We start from the raw sequence: 21,499 nt of genomic DNA, 5'->3' as shown, positions 1-21,499 counted from the left end.
CTGCATGGTGCAGGAGGCTGGCTCACAGAAACCAGGAGGGCCAGGAGGTCCTGGGGGGCCAGGCACACCAGGGATGCCTGCCACTCCTGGGGGGCCTTGCTCACCATCCCGGCCATTCCTCCCGTAGCTGGCAGGACCCGGGTCACCTGAAACACACAAAAGGTTGCACATATGAACAGGGCACCCCTCGTGGCTGCAGACTGGCAGGAGGCACTGGACCTCCCACTTTCCAGCAGCGTGTTCAAATGGCCTTAATAAATGCTTTTGTAGCAGGCAGGGCATAGCTCAAGTGGTAGAACACATGCTTAGCATGCACAAGGTCCTGGGTTCAATCCCAGGTAACTCCTCCAAAAAAATAGATAAGTAAACCTAATTACCTCCTCTCCTCCAAAAAAAAAAAAAAACATTTAATGCTTTTGTAAATGATAGAGGATGACTAAAGATGAGGTTGAAAGATGAAGACAATGATCCTTAAAGCTATTTGTCTGAGGTTTTGCCCTATGAAAGTGGCCAGAGGGAAAGACTCGCCTTCCCATAACAGCCTATCAGCTTCTGGTGAGCCCTGGCCCTGGGCTCCAAGGTGCTCGGAGACTATTCTGTGGGAACCTAATTTTGGGGTGACAGCAAGTCACATTCAAGTTACTCAGGAAGTCCATTAACAAATATCTAAAAACTATTTTTCAACTCTTACAAAGAGAAAGCCCGGATCCAGAGTGTTCTCATTCTGCCTTGCTGGCCTCACGGGTGTGTTAGCTACACTAACTGTCTAACGATTATACAGTTTTCCGAAATTTCAAGGACCTATAAAATGTTACTGCCAAACATTTCGTGATTTCTTAAAAATGAACATCGATGTCATTCTCTGTATTGACACTAGGGGGCAGTCGCGTTACACTGATGGAGGCTCAACGTGCCAGGACCCTTCTGAGGGCTCTAATGACACTTGCTGCCGAATCACAGGGACTGCGCACCCAGGCTTAAAAAAACATGGATAAACTTTCGGCATTAGTTAGAGAATTTCTTACACGTCTCACTTTGTCCTGAGCTAACTTTTGTGGTGTTAGACAAAGCAGGTTATGTTTAAGGAACTGGTGTATGAAGTGGTTTGTTTACTTGAGATCCCCAGGACCAAATAAAATAGTGGAAACTGGACAGACGTGGAAACAGGAGAAATGACTATCGCTAGACTTAAGCTTCAAACATGGGTGCCCTTTGTATTGGGGGATTTTTTTTCCCACTCAACATTCACAAGCAAAGCTCACCTATCTGCAGATTTTGCACAAGAAATCTGGTCCCGTGGCCTGGTGCGGCGAGCACCACATTCCTGGTGGTCCACACACGACCGTCATTTAGCTGACTCCTCTCCCCGGTGCGTTTAAATGCACAAAAAGAAGTCAAGACCCAACCTTAAATATCTTTTCCTAAAATCCCCAGAGTGCCAAGGAACTGGTCCCCAGTGGACAAGTCTGGGGCAGCGGGCAAAGAGTAACTATTGATGGGACAGCCGGTCAAGCAATGCCACGAAGGGTTCTGGTGAGAGATGGAAGGTGGGGGCAGGGATCAGGGGTCTAAAGTCCCGTGGATCCCGCTCTGTGTGATCTGCACAGCTCTGTGAGAGGCAGAAGAGGAATCAAGACACTGAGTAGTTACTGGACATGATGCCTCAGACGGCAAGAGAAGCTCATCATACACCAGCCCAGGCTGCCCATCCTTTCGTCCACGACGTGAACCTGGACACATGCATATCCGCCTCTGTCATTCACCCAAGACCTTCGTCAGGGCCTGTGACCTGCGTTATGTCTGTATCTCTTCAAATATAAAAGGAGGAATGACATTAGCAGTAAGAGGTAAATTTACAGAACATTTGCTACAAGCCAGGCACCATTCTAAGTGCTCTACAGGTATGAACACGTCCACAGGTCCTCCTGAATGACGCCGGACAGTAGGCGTGCTTATTCTCTCCACCGTGCAGAGAAGATGCTAGCGCACCAGAGGGAGTGCAGCTGAAAATACGCAAAAGGGCAGTGCGCACACCCGGGCAGCCGGGCTCGAGTCCGCACTTCTCACCTGCCTGCCCTGCCTGCCTCCGGCCGCGAGAAACTCACTGATGCTTTCTGTCGACTTTAACACAGCAGAGCACGAAGGCCAAAATGACAGTCCATGTAATGGTGATAACAATGCCCTGTGGTCTGTATTAGGCAGCGGACCATCACAACCCCAAAGGGCACATAATCCTTAGCACTGAACCAACTGAGAGGTAAGGAGGAGAGACAGAGAGCTAAAACTGGCTGGAGGGAATGAAGGAATTCTGATCAGTGGATAGATAATAAAGGTGTCAGTGCCATTTTTTCAAATTCATCAGCTATGTTAGCACCAAGAAGAAGGACCAAATGGTTTTCTCACTCGGGAGGCTGAGTCCCAAATCCAACAACAGGGACAGCAAAGAAGGTCGCAAAATACTCTGTTCTGCAGGCTCTTTCCTTTACATGAGATATAGAAGGTTCTGGACAAGGTCCTGAACAGAGCCCTGTTGAAGGTTCCCCCAGGTCCTAACGTCCCATCCTTGTTAGGTTTGGGAGAGACCAGAAATCACATTCTAACCCCATTCCAAACTCTACCAAGGAAATTAAGAACGGCCCAGCCTCTCTGAGGACAGTGAGCTGGTGACACGATTTGCTGTGAGCCAGCACTTTGCGTTTATGATGTGGAGTTCAAGGAGATTTCGTGGAGGGAAGGTCTGAGGGGTCCGGAGTAGTAGCATCTTCCTGCTGAGCGACAGCCAGGAAAAGGCCACCAGGGCTGAACCAGGGTCCAGCTCTGCCCTCCATCCACCTCCACACACAGAAGTGGGTTTGTTATATTACTAGTAGTACCACGCATGAACCTGGATTGAGCAGGGACAGTAGCCAGCAACTGTCCTAAGCACTTAAGATGGACTAGTTTTTTCTTTTCATTCTCAGAATTATGCTCTCCGGGAGATGGGACTGTTGATTATTATCTCTCCTTTATAAGTGGGGAAGCTGAGGCACTGAGCAGCTAAGACTTTGTCTAGTGTCATGAAGCCAGTTAGTGACCGTCAAGACGTGAGCCAGGTGTCTGAACTGTGGGGCCCAAGCTCCCAGCTGTCCCCTTTCAGAGCACTCGCTTTAGGGGAGAAACAGCCCCCAAAGCTCTTGCTCAGGGACTTGATGGATTTGGGAAACCAACAGCTGAGCACGTTTACGTGCAGACAAGAGGATGTGAGCTGACGGAAAGTCAAAGCCCCAGCTGGGGCCTCCGGGGGGAGGGAGAGATACAGACCCCCTGAGCCTGGGTGCTAAAGCCCTGAGCAAGTGGCATGCTTTGGAAAGTTAGCCTTAATTTTAAAAAAATAATAATAATCTATAATCTGGGGCAGGGGAGAGTCTACTCAGTGGCAGAGTGCGCACTTAGTAGGCACGAGTTCCTGGGTTCAATTCTCAGTGCCTTCAAAAAAACAAATCTGTTACTCTGATTTTTCACTAAATGATGTCAAATATCCTCTCAATGAAAAAGTAACCAAAGTCCCAAAAAAGGAAGACCAGATTTCCGAGCGGGACCGGGAAGAGAGGAGCACGGGCTGGCAAAAGGCAGAAAGGAAACCCAGAAGGGAAGGTGTCCGAGTCCTGAGACGGGGAGCCCACGGGACTTTTTAATCAATCAGATTTAAGGATTAACTCCAAGAGCGGCTGCAACAACATTTTTTTCATCAGGGCGACAAGATCAGGGCCAGGGAGAGCTGCCAGTGATGAGCTTGTCCCACCTCACCGGCTGCCCGCACACGGACGGACAGCAGCGGAGACGCCTCCCGGCGCCGCGCGAACCCCAGGTGAGCTGCCGCAGGTGGGAAATAGCGCCCCTCGTGGCGGCCAGGGGCACTGCGCAAACGCGAGAGGCTCTTCCTTAACCTCCCCGTTCTTAAACTTAAAATGTGGCTCATCCATAGATTTTTTTTTTTTAAATTAAGAGTCACCAGAAACGATCATATGTTTTTGATAAAGGAAAACCTTGCCAACCGTGCACGTTGCTGGTCCAAGAACTGTTAAGTGATTTGTTAACAAAATGGGAGGAGAAATTCTAAGGCTCTTCTTATAGGATTTATAACCCACAGATAATTAAGTAAATCGTAGTGATGCTATTGTATCAGCTTTAAAACCTCCTATTCCTACCATTGATAAAGGAGAGGAGCACTCAGAAAAGTCTCTTTTCTTCTTCTCTCTTCTAAACGTCCAGCAATGAATCCAGACTCTATATTAAAATCTTCTCTTGGCCTCATTTAACTCCAACCAGATTTTCTTTCCTTTTCCAATCATAAAAGCCTCCTTTTCCAATCACAAACAATCATCGATTTGTGAAAACGTCTCGACAGGCCCATGAATCACAGTCTTAGAAAGGCGGTGTTTGAGCCCTCTCCAAATGTATTCGTATTTTTTAAGAAATCTTTTAAATGAGAAAATCCCCAGGTGCAATGAAATGGATAATTAGAAAGCAGCGATGTTTGGGGCGGCAATTATAACCACGATTGAATATGTAAGCCACTGACAGAATGAGAGAACCATCTTTTCTTTCTCTAGATTTTCTTCGACCAAGTTTTTCAAATCCACTGTGGGAGCGTGTACCACCTTCCTTGCTCCTTCAGCACAAACCCCCTCCCCTGATTCGCCTCCCCAGCGCTTCGGGGACCTTCCTGAGGCACGGCCCCACAGCGACCGGGGAATTTGCTGGGAGGCTGCGTGCCATTCACACTCTTAAGCTGCTTCTGTGGTTGGACTTGGAAGTCATCCCCCAGTGGATGAGCAAGCGGCCGCTGAGACTCCGGCTACAGAGTAACCAGTGTGTAAAGAGAACGGATGCCCAAGAGAATCTGGGCCCTTCACACACAGGCTACTTTGTCACTTCAGTTGACTCAGATGCATAGCTTTGGGGTGTGGCTTTTGGTGGCCAGGGGTAGGAATGTTCAGGTTTATTTATTTTTGGATATGGACTTCTGGAGGGTCTGCATGTTTGAAGGAGAAGCTTTGAAAATAACATTTCAGTTACTCCCTGGGCAACACAAACAGTTGAAAACATGGTTTCATTTTCCTGTCACTCTGACTTTTTAAACAAAGAGGAAACGATCAGCTGGGGTAGAAATGGATAAAACCCCCGCCACTCAGAATTTCATAACAAGTGCCTTGTGGCTGCGCTTTGACACTATGTTTTTCAGTATTTATTCGAGAAAGTAATGTGTCAGGTGGGGGGAGGGTATAGCTCAGTGGTAGAGCATGTGCTTAGCATACATGAGGTCCTAGGTTCAATCCCCAGTACCTCCATTTAAAAATAAAATTAAAAAATAAATAAATAAGCCTAATTACCCCCTAAAAACTAAAGTGCTATTTCACGCCCTAATGTGTATTCTCGCTCAAAGAATTCAGAAATGATTTACAGATCATCTAACTCTTCACTGAAGTTGGTCTTGAAAAATCTATGCCAGCCATTATTATCATGTGATACACTCAAGTAATCAAAGAGCAATTCTTTGAAATATTATCCCATTCAGACTTCCCACTTCTACCAGTTCCCCCACCTCACACTTACCTGGGAGACCTGTCGCTCCGGGCAAACCTTTGGGACCTCTTCCTGGAGGGCCACGATCACCCCTTTCTCCCATGTCACCTGGATTTCATTAGAGAAATGTTATTTTTCTATGTATCTATGAAAATAAAGTTCCATATTTTTAAACTTAAAGCAAAGCCTACATTCAGAAATCAAAAAGTTATGTTCTTGCTACAGACTAGATCATAGTACATATGTAGCAAGGCAAAAATCAAGTTAATTATTTTAAGAGGTCTAAGGGGAAAAATTAAACGATTATATCCCTAGATGCTGAAAAGACACCTGACAATTAAACATGCATTCCTGATACAACATTCAATAAAATAAGAATCTAGCTACTTCCTCAGCATGATAAAGTCTATCTGTCTTCACCCCAAAACTGGCGTGATGCTTGATGCGAAACACAAGAAGCAGCTCCACTCCAGTCAGGACATTATAAAGATGCCTACTTTCTTACTATTATTTATTATTTGGTGTAAGCCACCCCTGTTCTCAGGTGATATGGCTGTTTATCTTACACCCTAGAAAAGCAACTCAGAATCTTCTACAAACAATAAAAGAATTCAGTAAAGGAGCAAAGTACAAAGTTAATATATGGAAATCAATAATTTTCACATATACAATCAGTAATAAGATGTAGTGAAAAAAGATCCCATTTGTAATAGCAACTAAATTATTAAATAACCAGGAATAAGTTTAATCAGAAATATGCAAATCCAACCTGGAAAAAAATTTAACAGAAGATTAAAAACAACCTAAATATCCATTGAAGGGTTAAATACATGGTGGTGCTTTTTTATAGAGTAGAATAGTATGCACCTGTGAAGAAGAACCAGGAAGCTCTTTGAAATGATCCCCAAGACATTGTTAAGTGAAAAAAGCAAGGGCCAGACCACTTACTAAAGGACAATACGACTTGTTATTAAAAGGCTGTAAGGAAAAATATACATTCACAGATCATCGCGGGTATGGATATGTATGTAGGAAGCTAATAATAGTGATTACCTAATGGAAAGGAGAAAGGAATCGAGGCAGATGGGAGACAGGGCTGGGAAAGAAGACATGCTTCACTGAATATCTTTTTATACATTTTAAAATTCTTGAACAATGTAAATTTAGTATTACCAAAAATAAATTAATGAATTTTTGAAATTTAGAGTATGCTGTCATGAGGGGGTACATTTCACTTCTGCCTCATTATTTACAGGGAATAAAGGAACTTTGGATTGCAACCAGCCATGTGTCTTTGCAAGACAGTTGAGTTCGGGGATCCAGCAGCCACAGAACAAAGCTGTGTTAATTAAACTGGCCCCTGCAGAGACTAAACCCGGAATCTTGGCCTCATTAACACAGTGTCTCAATACCTTAGTCAACTGGTCCTAAATGACTTCTACTGCTCCTAGTAGGAGACATATTCTGTTTTCCCACCTTATAGTATTACATTATTATTTTACTACATTGCTAGAAGATGCAATGGCATTTTGCAACAAATTCTATACACAATCATTTTTTCCAAATATTCATATCAGCTCAACCTCATCCAATATTGTCAGGTTCATTATAATTTAAAAAACTAAGTCACACACACAACAAAAATAGAAAGAATATCTGTACAACCATCTGCACACTTGTCAAACAGTCAAAAATCTCGAATTATGAAATGAATCTTTAAATAGTTACCATACTTCAATTTTAGCTGTGAATTTCCTTGTGTGAAGATTTTTTTACGATGAATCAACTACCTTTTCAAAACAATTTAAGTTTTATAAGTATTGTGTAAGGATATACAGCTCAGCTCGAACCCACACAAACTAGCTCTTTTTTACACTCATCACCAATATGGCCCTACTGCGTTAGGAAGATAGGACAATCAGTATTTTTAAAACTAACAGCTTAAGCTCTCTTGTTAACTCAGCAATTTAAATGTCATATCGCTGCAATTCTCAAGGCTGGCCATTAGACTGTGCCTCACTTTCTGAAGATACGATATGAAGAGGATAAATTAAAATGCAGCTTTCCACAGGGATGGTGTGGTAGGGAAGAACAAACTTGACTCCATATGAGATCTGTTCCCCTAGCTTCAACCCTGTGCTCTGTGTCCTGTGCTCAGTCATGCTGGTTCTGCACCTTTTGTAAAAGAATGTTGCCTACGGCCTGAAGTAGACAGGAGAGCCCATTCTCAAGGCTCTGACCCTTAAGCATATAACACTTTTCCATTCATACAGAGATAAGAAGTTGCAGAACGGAGAATAACATTTGACAGAGCCCTGAGACAAGGCATAGTGACATATCTACTTGACTCACACTAAAAAAAATCTAAACATACACACAGCTTCACTCAAAGAGACTGAAAACTACCCCAAACCCCTGAACATTTAAAATGTACTTATGACATGAAAGACTGACTTGATCCTAAGCAAGGTGAACACAAGGCCAGCCGGGGATCTCTCGTGTTTCTGCCCGAGCGTCACGTGATATGGACACACATGAAACAGATGCACAGCAAGGCTGTGGCTCTAACATGTTTGTATCAAAGCATATAAAGCATGGGGACTAAAGCCAAACACACATCAACACGACTTAAGCTTTAAGTGTGATTTGAGGCCTGTTTCTATGAGTTCCTATTAAAAATGTTCTGCTGTGTTTTTCAGAGTAATTTTTTAGAAAGAAAACAGTGATTTGATTAAGACATAGCCTGCACTATTAAATGCTTTAGTAAAACCTATTTTAGTAAAACTTGTCTATGCAGCAATTTCTCTGGAAAAAGACGCTCAAAGTGTCTTTTTTGTCTCCATGGCAAACCAAGACCTACACCATTCTTTCCTTATTAAGTGAAAAAAAAAAAAAAAAGCAACAGGGTACAATGAAACACATCTCTGATCAGAGGAACATTAAGTTTCAAATGGTGGAGTGTTTATTCTGAAAAAAAATTTGATCTGTAACCTTTGGGTAGTAGAACACTACGTGTTTTCTACCATATAGGACTTTTATTTGGTGTATGTGATGGACAAGAAAGATTAGGTCCACTAACCTAGAATCATACATTCCCAAATTGTGACAGTATTGACTGATACAGTCCATCTGATTATTCCTTTCTGTCCACACTCCAAATTTTAAGAAGTAAAACTGAGAGAAGACGCTGTTTTAAAGGAACCCAATGCCAAGAAAGGTATGGGGGGGAGAAAGTTCTTTGGGAAGAAAAAAAAAAGAACTCTATCACGTCCAGATTCTAGCCTATGTCACAAATACTGCGGGAAAAAACAGTCCCTTATACGATCAAACTGTGTTTGATGAATGAACTTACTGCTAGAGACCTTTTCCAGGTTCCAAATACAGAAACAGATTTTCCTTCCTTTCAAAATAAGGTTCACCTGCTAGGGCCAACCCAGCCCAGCCCAGACACAACTCCACACTGCAAGGCCAAGCCATCCCAGGACGTTTCCAGAACAGCCTCCTGTATTTCCAGTGCTTCTCAGCCCTGGCTGCACATTAAAGTCACCCGGGGAGCACTGTGAGAGCCTGGTGCCCACACTATGTAAATCAAAGTCTCTGGGAATGGGACCCAGACACTGGTAGTTTTCAAAGGTCCCCGTGTCAGTCAAGTGTGTAGCCCGGGCTGGGTAGGCAGCCCTCAGCGGACTCTCCCAGGGAAGCAGGCAGACAGACATTTTCCTTTCTCCGGGAATAAGATGGGACTTCAGGGGTGGTCTCTTACTAAGTCAGAGTTAAGCTCTGTCCCAAATACGGAGACTTCGCTTCAGCCAGAGGAAACAGGGCTGTGACGCCCACCGCCGCGCAAGATGCTCCTTCTCGGCAGAAGACGGCTGACCGCCCCCCACCAGCGCACCGACCCTGCTGCCCCCGCTCCAGGGTTTCTGATTCAGCGGCTCTGGGCCGGCGGGAGAACCTGCCTCCCCAACAGGTCTCTGATGATGCGGGCGCGGAGGGGCCGCTCTTTGGGAACCACGGCTCATCAGGGACTCGGGCGTGGGCGCCGGCACAGCACAGACAACTAAGCCGCAGTCCGCCCGCGGCGGCGGACCTTCCTCGAAGAGGTGTCGCAGGGAGCAGGGCCCGACCCTGGGGGACCCCTCCGGTAGGAACTCCCGGACCGAAGCTAAAAGCAGGACCAAGATGAGCAGCCACGGGATTCTTTCGAACACCCGGTTCTCTTTAAGACGCGCTCTGAGCTCTCTCCGTATTTGACTCTGTCCAGCCTCCGAAAACATGGAAATCTGCCAGGGTGACCAGGGGCCCCCATTAGGGCTCATTTTTTTGTAACACGCAGCTCTGCGCATGCCAAATAGGAAATAATGAACAACACTGCTCCAGCTGAGGGTGCAGTGAGCGGAAAGCATCAGCAATTCACTGACAGATCCAAAAAGGCAGCTGGCTTGACTTCTGACCATTGGCACCATAGTATTTATCCCTAATTGGGGCACCCCTGTTTAAAAAGACACACATCCCTCTCTTGGTTTTGATGCCACGTCTTTCTGAAGTTCCCCGGAGAGCTGTCAGTCACTCGTCATGATACATAAACTCCTCGCTCTCAGTCCTCTCCGTAAATTACCCAGGGCACACCCCCACCCCAAGCTGACAGACTTACTCAGCTCAACTAGCAAGCACCGCCGGGGGCAGCCAGCCCTCCTGCAAGTTCTGCGGAGTAGCTAGCCCACTCATAATCCTATTTTCCTGCAAAATAGCTGGTCTCGGGGGCTTAGCTTGCTTTCAACAAATGGAGAAGAAACAAACTCTCTCGCAGTCTCTCATATTTTAAATAAGGAATAAAATTAGATTGAATTTTAGAGCTGAAAAAAAAAATCCCTCAAATCTGACAGCCAGTGTCACTCTTTAAAAGAAGAGGGAGGCAAGAAGGAGGAGGAGGAACGGGGGTGGGGCAGAGGCAGCGTTAACTCCTGATGTGACCTGTCTGATGTCCTGCTAACACGCTGCGTTAGTTTAAGCTAACACGTACAAACCTTCAAGGGATGGTTGCCATCTCAGAAGAGCTCTGTGATGATTTTCAGGGTTTCAAGAAAAAGAAAAAGAAAAACCTGAATGATCCTTTACCAGATCCCATGAGGTTTATTTTCAACTATGGTTAAGGCAGAGTGTAACTGAAAGATCAACACCAAATGGCAGAGGACCTTAATTCTGGTGTTTGTTCTACTGTTGTCACACACCAAGGTCAAGAAAATATCAAACAATAGTTTTCCAGTCTTGACCATCACCACCGTAAAAAGAGAGCAATCCATCGTCCTGCACAGACTGCTGGCGCTTGCTAGGACACGTGAATTCATCTGGGAAAAAGCCAGTGTACGTCCCTGGTTCCACATGGGCAAAATGCCTTACCTTTAGGTCCCCTCAAACCGAGAGCCCCAGGGGGACCCTTCATGCCTGGGAGGCCACGATGTCCCATCTGGCCAGGAAAACCATTCTCTCCAGGGGGTCCTGGGGGACCGGGGGGTCCAGGTAGCCCTGGGAGCCCAGAGGCTCCCGAGTCGGGACGCTTGAGGCTAGCAGCCATCTCAGCAAAATGCTCTAGAAAATAATGAACAAAACAGCCCAGAATTGTCAGACACATGGAAGTGATTCAGATGAAAAGAGAGGTATTCCAAGTGTGTTTTTTTCTCAATGTGTCACCAGAGCTTCAAAACCGGTGATGAGAAATAAGTAAAGCAGGGTCATTTTTTTCACAAGCTTTCTGCCAGGAAGCTTCACTAGGGATGCTTTTCTATTCAGCCCTCCCTGGATAAACCTGGTCCTGCTGCTTTGAGACACGGGGGAGGGAATAAAAGACCTTAAACTGCAGGGCTCTGGGCTAAGCGGTGCTCCTCAGGGGGGAGGGTGTCATCTGAACCTGCTGGTTATCTGAAAGCCAGGAGGAAAGTGAGTTTCTCAACACGGGTAGGCAGTGGATGTCCAGGAGCTTTTTGAAAGCCAAGGACATCATCCAGAATTAATACTGAGACACCCTTTGAGACCCAGGCTTACGTTTTTAGCTTGAAGATACTTAAGTCACATGAAATATCCAGAGAATTCACGACTTCCTATTAATAATCCTTCCCAGAAGTTTTTTCATGCTTGGAACAGACACCAGACATTAGAACTCGCTCCCTAAGAGTGTTCACAGTCTGTCTGAAAAATTAATAACTGCGTAGGCTTTTCCAGGAATCATTAAAGAGACTAAGAACCATCCACAATAACTACGGAGAACAAGAAAACGGTCCCATTAAAATGCTCTCAGGGAAATATTCTAGTATAATATTTTTTTTAAAGCTTTTAGGGTGTGAAGGACAATATAAATTGGAAACCCATTTTTAACCAAGATTTTAAAGTTGTTCAAATAGGAGTGTCCTAAGCTGGCCTTCTTTAGGTAAGAGTTAGCATAAAATCGTCATTTTCTCAATATGAAATATTTAAAATTGAAATATCGTGTCAAGATAAAATGTCGACAGCAGTGGTTTTCAAATATAGAGGTGACGATTCCATTCTGGAAAACCTGATGAATCCACTAGATAAACTTCCTACCTCATGAATGTATGAAAGAGGAGTGTTCTTTCATGATAGAACTGATTCCGACAAGAACAAGATAATAGCATCGCCATAGTTACAGATGAATTCAGAAAAAAGCTAACAAATGCAAAAATATGTCACTACTTTGGTAAAATTCTAGTTATTGATTTTCTACATACATGGTACCTGAGTAGAAGCAATGTCCTTATGCTTCTTAGAGGCACGGAGACTGCCAATTATTTCTCATATAATCCACAGAGAGAGTCTAGGTCAGTGCCAGGTATACAGTAGGTGGTAGGATGTTAACAGGAGAAAGGTTCTGCGAATTTGTGTTCCAAAGGGGAAAAAAGTGTGTGTGTGGATGGCTGTGTGTACTTTCTTATAAATCAACCCCACTGGCAGGAAAAAAAAATTCCAGGCTAACCCAAAAGGCAATATTTTTCTTTTGAGGCTATAAGCTATTGCAAATGGCAACAAATTGGATAAAACAGAATTGAAATGAATGTTATTCAAAATCTCCCACCTTTATGTCTGTGAGTCTTATGGTTACCAAAGGGGAAGGGGTGGGGAGGGATAAATTGAGAGCCTGGGATTAGCAAATACACATCACTATATATAGAATAGATAAACAACAAAGTCCTACTGTATAGCACAGGGAACTATATTCACTACCTTATAATGACCTATAATGAAAAAGAATAAATATATATGTGTAACTGAATCACTGTGCTGTACACCAGAAACTAACACTACATTGTAAATCAACTACATTTCAATCAAAACAAAAAAATCTCCCACCTTTAAAACATACAAAATGTCAAGCCGTTCTGATGTATTTACCTTGAATGACTCTTACGCAAACCTGCTTAATGTGCTGATCTGTGGGTGCTCTACCCTGGGGTGGAAAAGAAAAAAGACAGTTGTACACAGAACCATAAAGGGGACATTGTTAGATGATCAAGTGTCAGACTTGGCAAGGAGCCAGATCGTCTGGATTTGCAAGAGAAATGGCCCAGCTGCTGAGGAGCTGCGGTCTGGTCGTGCCCAACTGCCCCTCTACCCCCAACCGGTGCTGTGGGACGGAGTCCCCAAAGGGAAACCCAAGACTGCCCATCACTCACTGGAGGGCCCTGGATACCAGGCAGGCCGGTGGCACCCTGTTCTCCCTGCATGCCTCGTGGTCCAGGCGGTCCTCGAGGTCCTTCCTCTCCAGGAAGCCCCCGGCTTCCTTCAGGCCCCCTCAAGCCAGGCTCCCCAGGGTTACCTGCCTGGAACACAACAGCACACTGTAAAACTGGGCCACGCACAGGGAATGTGTCTGCTTAATACCAACACAGGCACTGACTTGAAGCTGCGGGTTGACTTGCATCCCATTATCTAAGACGTATTTGCTCAGAGGCTGCGAATCCTCCAGGTAAAGACACACGAGGCCACGCGACAACACTCCCGTCTCTTAGAATTCCAGTTCATGTAAACTTTTTAAAGATCTGTCTTTCTGGTATAGTTATTATTTCAAAATGTTAATTGGAATAATCCATTTTTAAACCACGCTCTTCATACTTTAAGCCACTTCTAACAGCAAGGTAGTTTTTAATGAAATGTGTTAACTTTTCCTGGCCACCAAAAGGCTGCTGAGTTCACAAGACACATTACGTGGTAGATCACCAATACAGAAAGCATCAAATAAATGTATTTCCAAGAACGTAAGTCATTTAGCCTTCATCACAGTCTCTGGAGAATTTGGAGAAGTCGCATGTGTCCGGGACTTATAAAATACTAGCATAAATTAAATCAGTGTATTTAAAATACTGCATTTAAAATTAATGCATTTAAAATACCTGAACAAAAAGTGAGGGTCCATAATTTAAGTATTGAAGAAGTTAAAAATCTAAATATTAAAGATGTTAAAAAATAAATCAATGATTTCCTTAGCACAAATGCATACACCAATTAGATTTTTCTTATGAAAGCAGACCACTAAAAGCATCTACAATAATTCCTTTGAAAAGAGACTAAACTTATTCACTTGTTGTCAAACAACCTCTAGTGGAATTTGTGGCATAGTAGTTCCGGTGTACAATTGTTTACAGAAAAAGAATGAGAAGATAAAAAGGCAGGAGGCATCGAGGGAATGCCAGGGCTCAAGACATAAATGTTCCTAAAACAACTCAATCCTGCTTCTTTTTCATATGCAACATTTGCCTGGAAAAAGCCAACTCGTTCCAACATTCAAATGTTTTAAACTAAAGGAAGAAAGGTGATGAAGCAATGCTTTCCCTAGACACATTGAAATAAAGCTCAGAGTGTGCTTTTTCCCAATCTCTCTTTATGCAAAAAAATAACAGAAACAAAAAAAACCTGACATTCATCAAGTCAACCTGTCAAAATTGCTTCTATGAATAAATTATGGCTTAAAAGACTTCCTGAAAGTCAGAGTCAATGGGGAGAGAGAGCTGAGAATGGAATGAAGGCTGGGCAACTGTCATGTGACCAGGATGCAAAACCATAGCAACTTCTAAAAAAATAAAATAAAACCTGGAGAATAAACCAAATGAATTCAGAATGCACTAAGAACTGGCACATGTAACATGTAAGAAGGAATGTGAATGGTCTTTAGGAGAAGAGGAGGACTTTCAGTTGACAGCCAGTGACCTCAGAAAACAGAGACTTCAGTCCTACAACCACTAGGATCTGGATTCTGCAGACACCCTGAATGAGCTCAGAAGTGGGCTCTTCCTCAGAGCCTCCAGATAAGGGCTTAGCCATCCAATATCCTGTTTTCGGCTTTTCAAGACTCCAAGCAGAGTCCAGTTGAATCAATCCCAACTTTTACCTGCAGAATTGAGATTTAATTAATGGCTTTGCTCTAAGCTGTTAAAAAGAAAGAAGAGGAAAGAGGAGAGGAGGGGGAGGAGGAAAAGAAGGAGAGGAAGGAGAGGAGGAAGAGGAAGAAGAGGAAGGAAGAGGAAGAAGAAGGAGGAGGAGTAGAAGGGGAATAAGGGGAAGAAGAAAGGGGAGGAGGGAGAGGGGGAGGAGGGGGAGGAGGAGAAGGAGAAGGACTAGAACTAGTAGAAAACAAAAGAGACCAAATCAGAGGGTGAAACCTTGCTGGCGATGTCTGCAGTATTGCTAGAACAAGGGGCAGGCAGTTTTGATGAAGATGTCAATGGCCAACATGGCCAGGACATCATAAGCGTCCCGGGTCTTTGGGAAAGAATTTCTCAGTTGAGGAGTGGGCTGCTGAAACAGAAACCAGGGACCAGACCTCGCCCACTTACCGGGTTTGTCTGTGCTGAAGTCACTGAGGAAAGGGGAAGTCTTTCTCTTAGTAGCTGTTTCCCCTGATTCTGGGGCTGTACTTCAGTTTCATTGGTGTTACTCGGGTAGTGTCAGAAAAGACAGGGGTAGGAAGGGTTGGTGATAAATCAAGAGCTAACTCCTAGTATTATATCCAAATTTAAATGGAATGAACTCATTTGACATCTGCATTGTTCACCCACTTTTATTGTCTTATAACTTGAATTATCACCATTGGACATCAGTGATTATTTCTAGACAGTAAAGAAGGATTTCCATTCCCAAATTCTACCAAGGTTTATTCTTTACATTGTTCTCAGTCCTCAGCCATTGCTGTCAGATTCTTAGGCACAGAGGTGTTACCTGAAGCCCGAGACTGTCACAGGGCATTCAGAAGTAGCATGTAAGCAGCTGAAGTGACACAATGTGATCATTTCCATCTCAGTGCTGTGTGATCAGCCCAGGCAGGGCACTGGGACCCAGCCTGGGCAGGTCCTTCCAGAGAAAGTTGGGCTGAGGATGGTGTTAAGCGCTTAAGTAGGAGGCACTATTTTAAGGAAAGAGGAAGAGTGCTCCAGGCTGGGAGAACAGCACAAGGCATGAAAAAGCATTTAGTTGAGCTGCAAACAGATAAAGTTCCACAGAGGTCAGAGATGACTGGTGAGGTAGGGAACGCTTCGCTGAAGCCTTTGTATGCACTTTGCTAAGGATCTGATTTTACTCTATGAAATGTTATTCTTCAAGGGTTTTAAGCAGAGGAGGGACAGACTGTGGGTTTTGCCCTTTTTTATCTAGATGACACTGGCTGCCGTGAGGATAACGTGTTGGGAAGGGACAGAGAGGCTTTGGCTGGGGGGCCGGGGGGGTGGATTCTGGAAATAGTAAGGACTTGGAAATTAATGGATCCTGGTTGTAGTGACACTTAAGACTGAAGTCTCAGCTTCATCCTTTCTATTTATATTATCCTAAATTTCTTACTAATAAATTTGCACAACTTTTAGTAAATCATCTGAGGTCTGCTATTGATTGATTCTCTAATTCTGAATTCATCTCCTCTCTAGGGACATCAGCTGAGTTTCTGTAAAGTGATCAATTGAATGAGATGATCATTTTCTACCTCTAATAATTATCTGTATTTTCTTAAGCATCGTGCCTGTGACTGACTTCGGCAACTAGAATACAGAGGAGATTAAGAAAATTACTGAAATATTTGCAAGGATACCACTGACAAGGAAATTCAGTTCCCCTCTCTTCACTGCTAAGCACAGTTCAGTTCTTGTAAAAGTGACCCATTATGGAAGAAATTACGACGTACTCAGTGAGCTATTTAGGAAAAAAAAACTTCCTTTAGCATGGTTAGGTCAAAATTTAGTCCCATTTACACTGTTGTAAGGTTTTTTTTTCCCCCTTTGGACTAATCCATTACTTAAAGAATAAATTTAGACATTAATTTCCTTAAAGGTAAGTCCTTTTAGAACTGAATTTTACAGAATGATTTCATAAAGCAGAACATTGCATTTTCTACAGTTTTATTGATATTTTTATTTTTATATCATGATTATTATACTTACAGATCCCTTTGGGCCAGGTAATCCTATATCTCCCTAAATCAGTAAAACACAATTATATTAGAACATTGTATTCACATCTGACAGTTCACTAAAAACATTTCAGAGGGACTGTGCTGCTGAAGTCTACAGAACACCAACAAACAGAAGAACCCTGGCCCCGCAGAAAAACATTAGATTCAAAATCTGGATTCTGGTCCTAGCTCTGCTGCTTAACGTTATGATCGTGTGTGAGCTTTGCAACCTCCCAGCCTTGGGTGACCTTGTCTGTTAAATAACAGGGTTCAATAGGCGCTCTCCAAACTCTATCCTCATCTAAAACGCTAGGTGTCGAGAATTAAATGTCTAAGTCAAAAGATATTAAACCATCATGCTGCTATAAATAACACAATAGATATTTAAACAAGGTGACCTCATTTTTGAAACCCTAACAATATTTTCAAACTTGTCCCCAAAAATCTATCTGAATAAATATACATGCTTTTATGCCTAAAAAACAACCTTGAATATCTCCCACCACTGGTTTTAGGTATAAATTAGCTTGCTTTAGCATATCAGCACATTTCCACTACAAAAAAGAATGATGTAAAACATCCTCTTAGTGGGGAGGTCTAGCTCAGTGGTAGAGCACATGCTTAGCATGCACGAGGTCCTGGGTTCAATCCCCAGTACCCCCATTAAAAAAATTAAATAAATAAATAGACAAATAAACATAATTACCTTGCCCTCAAAAAAATTTTAGAAATCCTCTTAGCTTATAAAATGAACAGTTTTAATAGAAAATAAAATTAGAATAATCCTTTTGTCATTGACTTAATAGTTAGGAAGCTCAGCCTAATTCAGATATTACATTTATAGTAACCCTAAATCCTAAAAATCTGAATCAAACAACATTACCAGAATTTTCTCCTGTACTAAGAGCTTTCTGAAATGATTTTATGAGAACTCTGTCACCTCCCCACCCCAAAGGACCCAGCATAAGTTTCCACATTAGGTCACATTAGATTGTGTCAAAACCAGACAGCTGAGTCCACAGACCTAGCAGTGCGGGCGGCAGTGGTAACTTGCTCTCATTGTCACTGCCTTCCTGGAGATGCAGCTGCAGCCTCCTCTGGGGGTGGAAGTCTCTTCTTTGGAGAGTTTTAGACTCAAGAGAATGGCCACCAGGGTCACACTTGTGAGCCGCAATTTCCCAACTATAACAAAACTTTCCTTTTGTTTCCATGATAAGCACTGTTCATAGACTTTCTACAGTCATGTAAGAATCACCCTGAATGTCTAGATGGAAAGTCACTGAAAATTTGCCCTTGAAAGGGAACACTTTGTCCTCCAAACGCTTCAGGCTAGGTCTATTGATCTGAGGGTGTTTCCCACGGCTTTACTTGATCCTGGCTACAATTCTAGGGGGTCATTTGTCAGTTATATAAGCAACACCTTAGCCTTTAAAGAAGCCAGCAAAGATAGCAGTGTCAGCAAAAAGAAAATGTATATGTTTCTAATAGAGTCAAAATCAGTAAGTCTCCATCAATAACCAGAAAAAAAGGTCTTACGAGTTCACCCCTTTCTCCTGCTTCACCTTCTTCCCCAGAGGGACCCTAAAAAGTAAGATTAAATGTCACATTGTTTACAATTCTTAGTCCCTTGGCTCAATCTTAACCAGCCGATATTGCTAAGCATTCCTAAGTCCCCACGGCGCCCCCTAGATCATGCAGAAATACACAGTGCTCTCAGTGGCTTTCCAAGCTAGCTGTCAGGGGCTGGTCCCAACCAGAAAACAGCCCAGAGAAAAGCAGGAGGTGAGGCTGAGTTTCTGCTAACGTTAAGGATTATTGACTGTATCTAGCAATTTTGTAATTAGGGAAGGCTTAAAAAGGGCTCTGACAGCAGAAAGAAAAAAACAGAGGAAGGGCTACCTCTAATTCATCTGCATAGTTTATTTGCTAAGGTCTTGGGTAAAGAAAAATAAATTATGATATGGCTCAGGAGGGCATGATCAGCCTGGAGTAAACCAATTTAGTGAACAAGAGAGAGAGGACCACTCTTTTCAAAGGCAGACAGTGTGTAGTCTTGAAGGCAAAGCCTTCATTAGGTCCAGCTTGTAAAAATAGTAGATCAAGCTATAGACCAAATTAAACCCTGGGCGTCACTCACAAAGCACGTTCAGAGAAACTGCCAGCCTCCACCGGTTTACTCACACCCACAAATTGGCCAATGCCCCCTGCTGGTGAAACTCATTAACGCACATTAAACCTTGCATTTCACACTCTTCCGACAATGGAGCCTACCTGTTCACCCTTTGGACCAGGTTCACCAACAACACCCTGCAAGGAATACAACACAACACTTAAGTATTTTGAGATTTTTAACTATCTAATTTCAAGTGAACCAGCTCTCCTTTTGGGCTGATGGGTAAGAACAAGTGTGGATAATGTGTCAGAAGAGAAATGTCCCGTCTTCTCACCACCTAGCAAGTGTCAGGGATGACCTGGAGAAACAGACGACTGTCCAAAAAGTCACTGGCCACGTGAAGCGATCACTGATCACATCCATGTAAAATGTGGCGAGTAGGAATGTAAATTTACAACTAGATAGGAGGTGTGACTACAGCTAGAATTTTCACTTTACTTGGCTTTTATTTTTTCCCTTCTAAGAAATTATTGTATTAGTAGATTTTTGGCTTCTTAACCTTCACTCTCGGTACTTTAAGACATCTTTCTGGATAGTTCTCTATGATAATTTCTAGAAATTCTCCACTGGGCCCAAAGCAAGCTTTGTTTCTCAACACAGCAGAAATCAGCCTTCCAAACGAGGAACTTTCTGGACGGCTTGAGAGCTTACCCTGTCACCTTTCATTCCTGGAAGTCCAGGGGGGCCGGGCATGCCGGGGAGGCCAGGGCTACCGAAAGAACCCTGAAAGACAAACACAGAGTCCCCAGAAGCACAGTTACTGCAACACAGGAAACACACAAGCCAGACACAGCCTCGGGTGTGTTGACTCCTGTCTGAAATAAATGTGCTGTGCTTGGTTTAATCCTGCTCCTCAAATCTGCCACATTCTCAGGAGAAGAGAGCCCGTCCCCTCTCCCTCCACCCCACCTCTGAGGTCTTCAATTCTATGCTTTATGCGCCTTCCCAACTGTGGGCTCTTTCAGTTGAGTCCCTGCGACGGGGACAGCCCCGCTCCCTGTGTAAACAAGCCTGCTTGAGAACAAGGCAGCATTCACGCACAGTCCTCTCCAATTCCAAGAGCAACCAGAGGCCACACGGAGCCCTCCACATCTCCCCCAGTTTTAAAATAAATGCTACCAGCCATGCAGATTGAAATGCCCTCCAGGGGTCTCCTAGACTTAACAGGAAATCTCACATTTACCTTCTCACACACTCACCCAGGAAGAGGAATCAAGTAAGGGTGATTAAATCACCCGCTGTAACTTGTTCTTCTCTCCTGGATTATTTTTAGTTAATTTATTGCATTTTATAGGAAGCAAGTAAGCTGCTGGAGACTAGAACTATGACTTACCAGTTTACCTGGTGGTCCTGGGGGTCCGACTGGCCCGACTTCACCTCGACTGCCCTGGGAAAACACAAACACGGTGGTCAAGCAGACAGTCTACCAAAATGCACATGTGTAATCACTACGTCAGTAAAATTGCATTCTACCTAGGATTTTGCTTCAGTATAAAAGTCATCAAGGTATTCTCCCCATCTGCGACTGAAGGCAGAGACCTTTATATAAAATGCCTACAGCCTCCTCAGCGTTCATCCTTCCGTGAATGTTCGAGGGCTGTTCATGGTGACCTTTAGACAGAAGTCACATCCCATACCTCTACAGGAAATGGCAATCAGGAATTTCCAGCATTCAAATCACAATCTAACTTAGACCATGGTTACTTTGTGTACATGTTTTATACTCTCATTTAGACTTACGTGTTCCTGAGGTATATGTAGACATATTAAAAATTTGAATTCCACATTTATGTCTAAAACACAGAGTAAATTTCAGGTCTACAGTACATTTTAAAGCAATATCTGACAAATGATCTTGAACCTCAAAAGAGTGAAGAAAGAGACACAGGACAGAGATGTTTGCCTTTAAATTACTACTTCAAAAAGACACAGATAGTAGAAATTCATAAAGTTTCTGAAATAAAAAATGACTTGTCCTACTCGTTCTTGTTCTAAACATGTCTTAAAAGGTTAAATAGATTTTGGAAAGTACAATTTACAATGAAGATATACCAAAAGCAACACTTTTGTTTCATTTTCTGAGCCAATTTCAGTTTTTTATTGGAAACTCCTAGCCCTTTGAGTAAAGGAGACACATGAACTCTTTCATTTTTTAACCTGAGAACTTCATACACTTTTATGCAGGCTGATAAAAGCTCATTTCATTTCAAAAGACTATGAAAAGTAGTCTTTTGAATTTGTTTTCCTTTCAAGTGACATAACAATTTCATATTAATGCTTAATATTTGTAAATGCTTCTGATAAGATTATCCTGACCT

General features: G+C 43.2%; 1 protein-coding gene across 1 annotated transcript in view; it reads right to left on the bottom strand.

Moving 5' to 3' along the window:
- Positions 1-21,499, bottom strand: part of COL9A1 (collagen type IX alpha 1 chain) — an 84,928-nt gene that overhangs the window by 774 nt on the left and 62,655 nt on the right. Inside the window, 10 exon segments of the mRNA XM_072965487.1 lie at positions 1-146; positions 5,596-5,673; positions 10,966-11,154; positions 12,970-13,024; positions 13,251-13,397; positions 16,998-17,030; positions 18,545-18,589; positions 19,280-19,315; positions 19,833-19,904; positions 20,515-20,568. Of these exon segments, the coding sequence (XP_072821588.1) occupies positions 1-146; positions 5,596-5,673; positions 10,966-11,154; positions 12,970-13,024; positions 13,251-13,397; positions 16,998-17,030; positions 18,545-18,589; positions 19,280-19,315; positions 19,833-19,904; positions 20,515-20,568 (855 nt within the window).

This window comes from Vicugna pacos, chromosome 8, assembly GCF_048564905.1.
Source record: "Vicugna pacos chromosome 8, VicPac4, whole genome shotgun sequence".
Taxonomy (NCBI): Eukaryota; Metazoa; Chordata; class Mammalia; order Artiodactyla; family Camelidae; genus Vicugna; species Vicugna pacos.
This window is presented reverse-complemented; position numbering and strand designations above follow the sequence as displayed.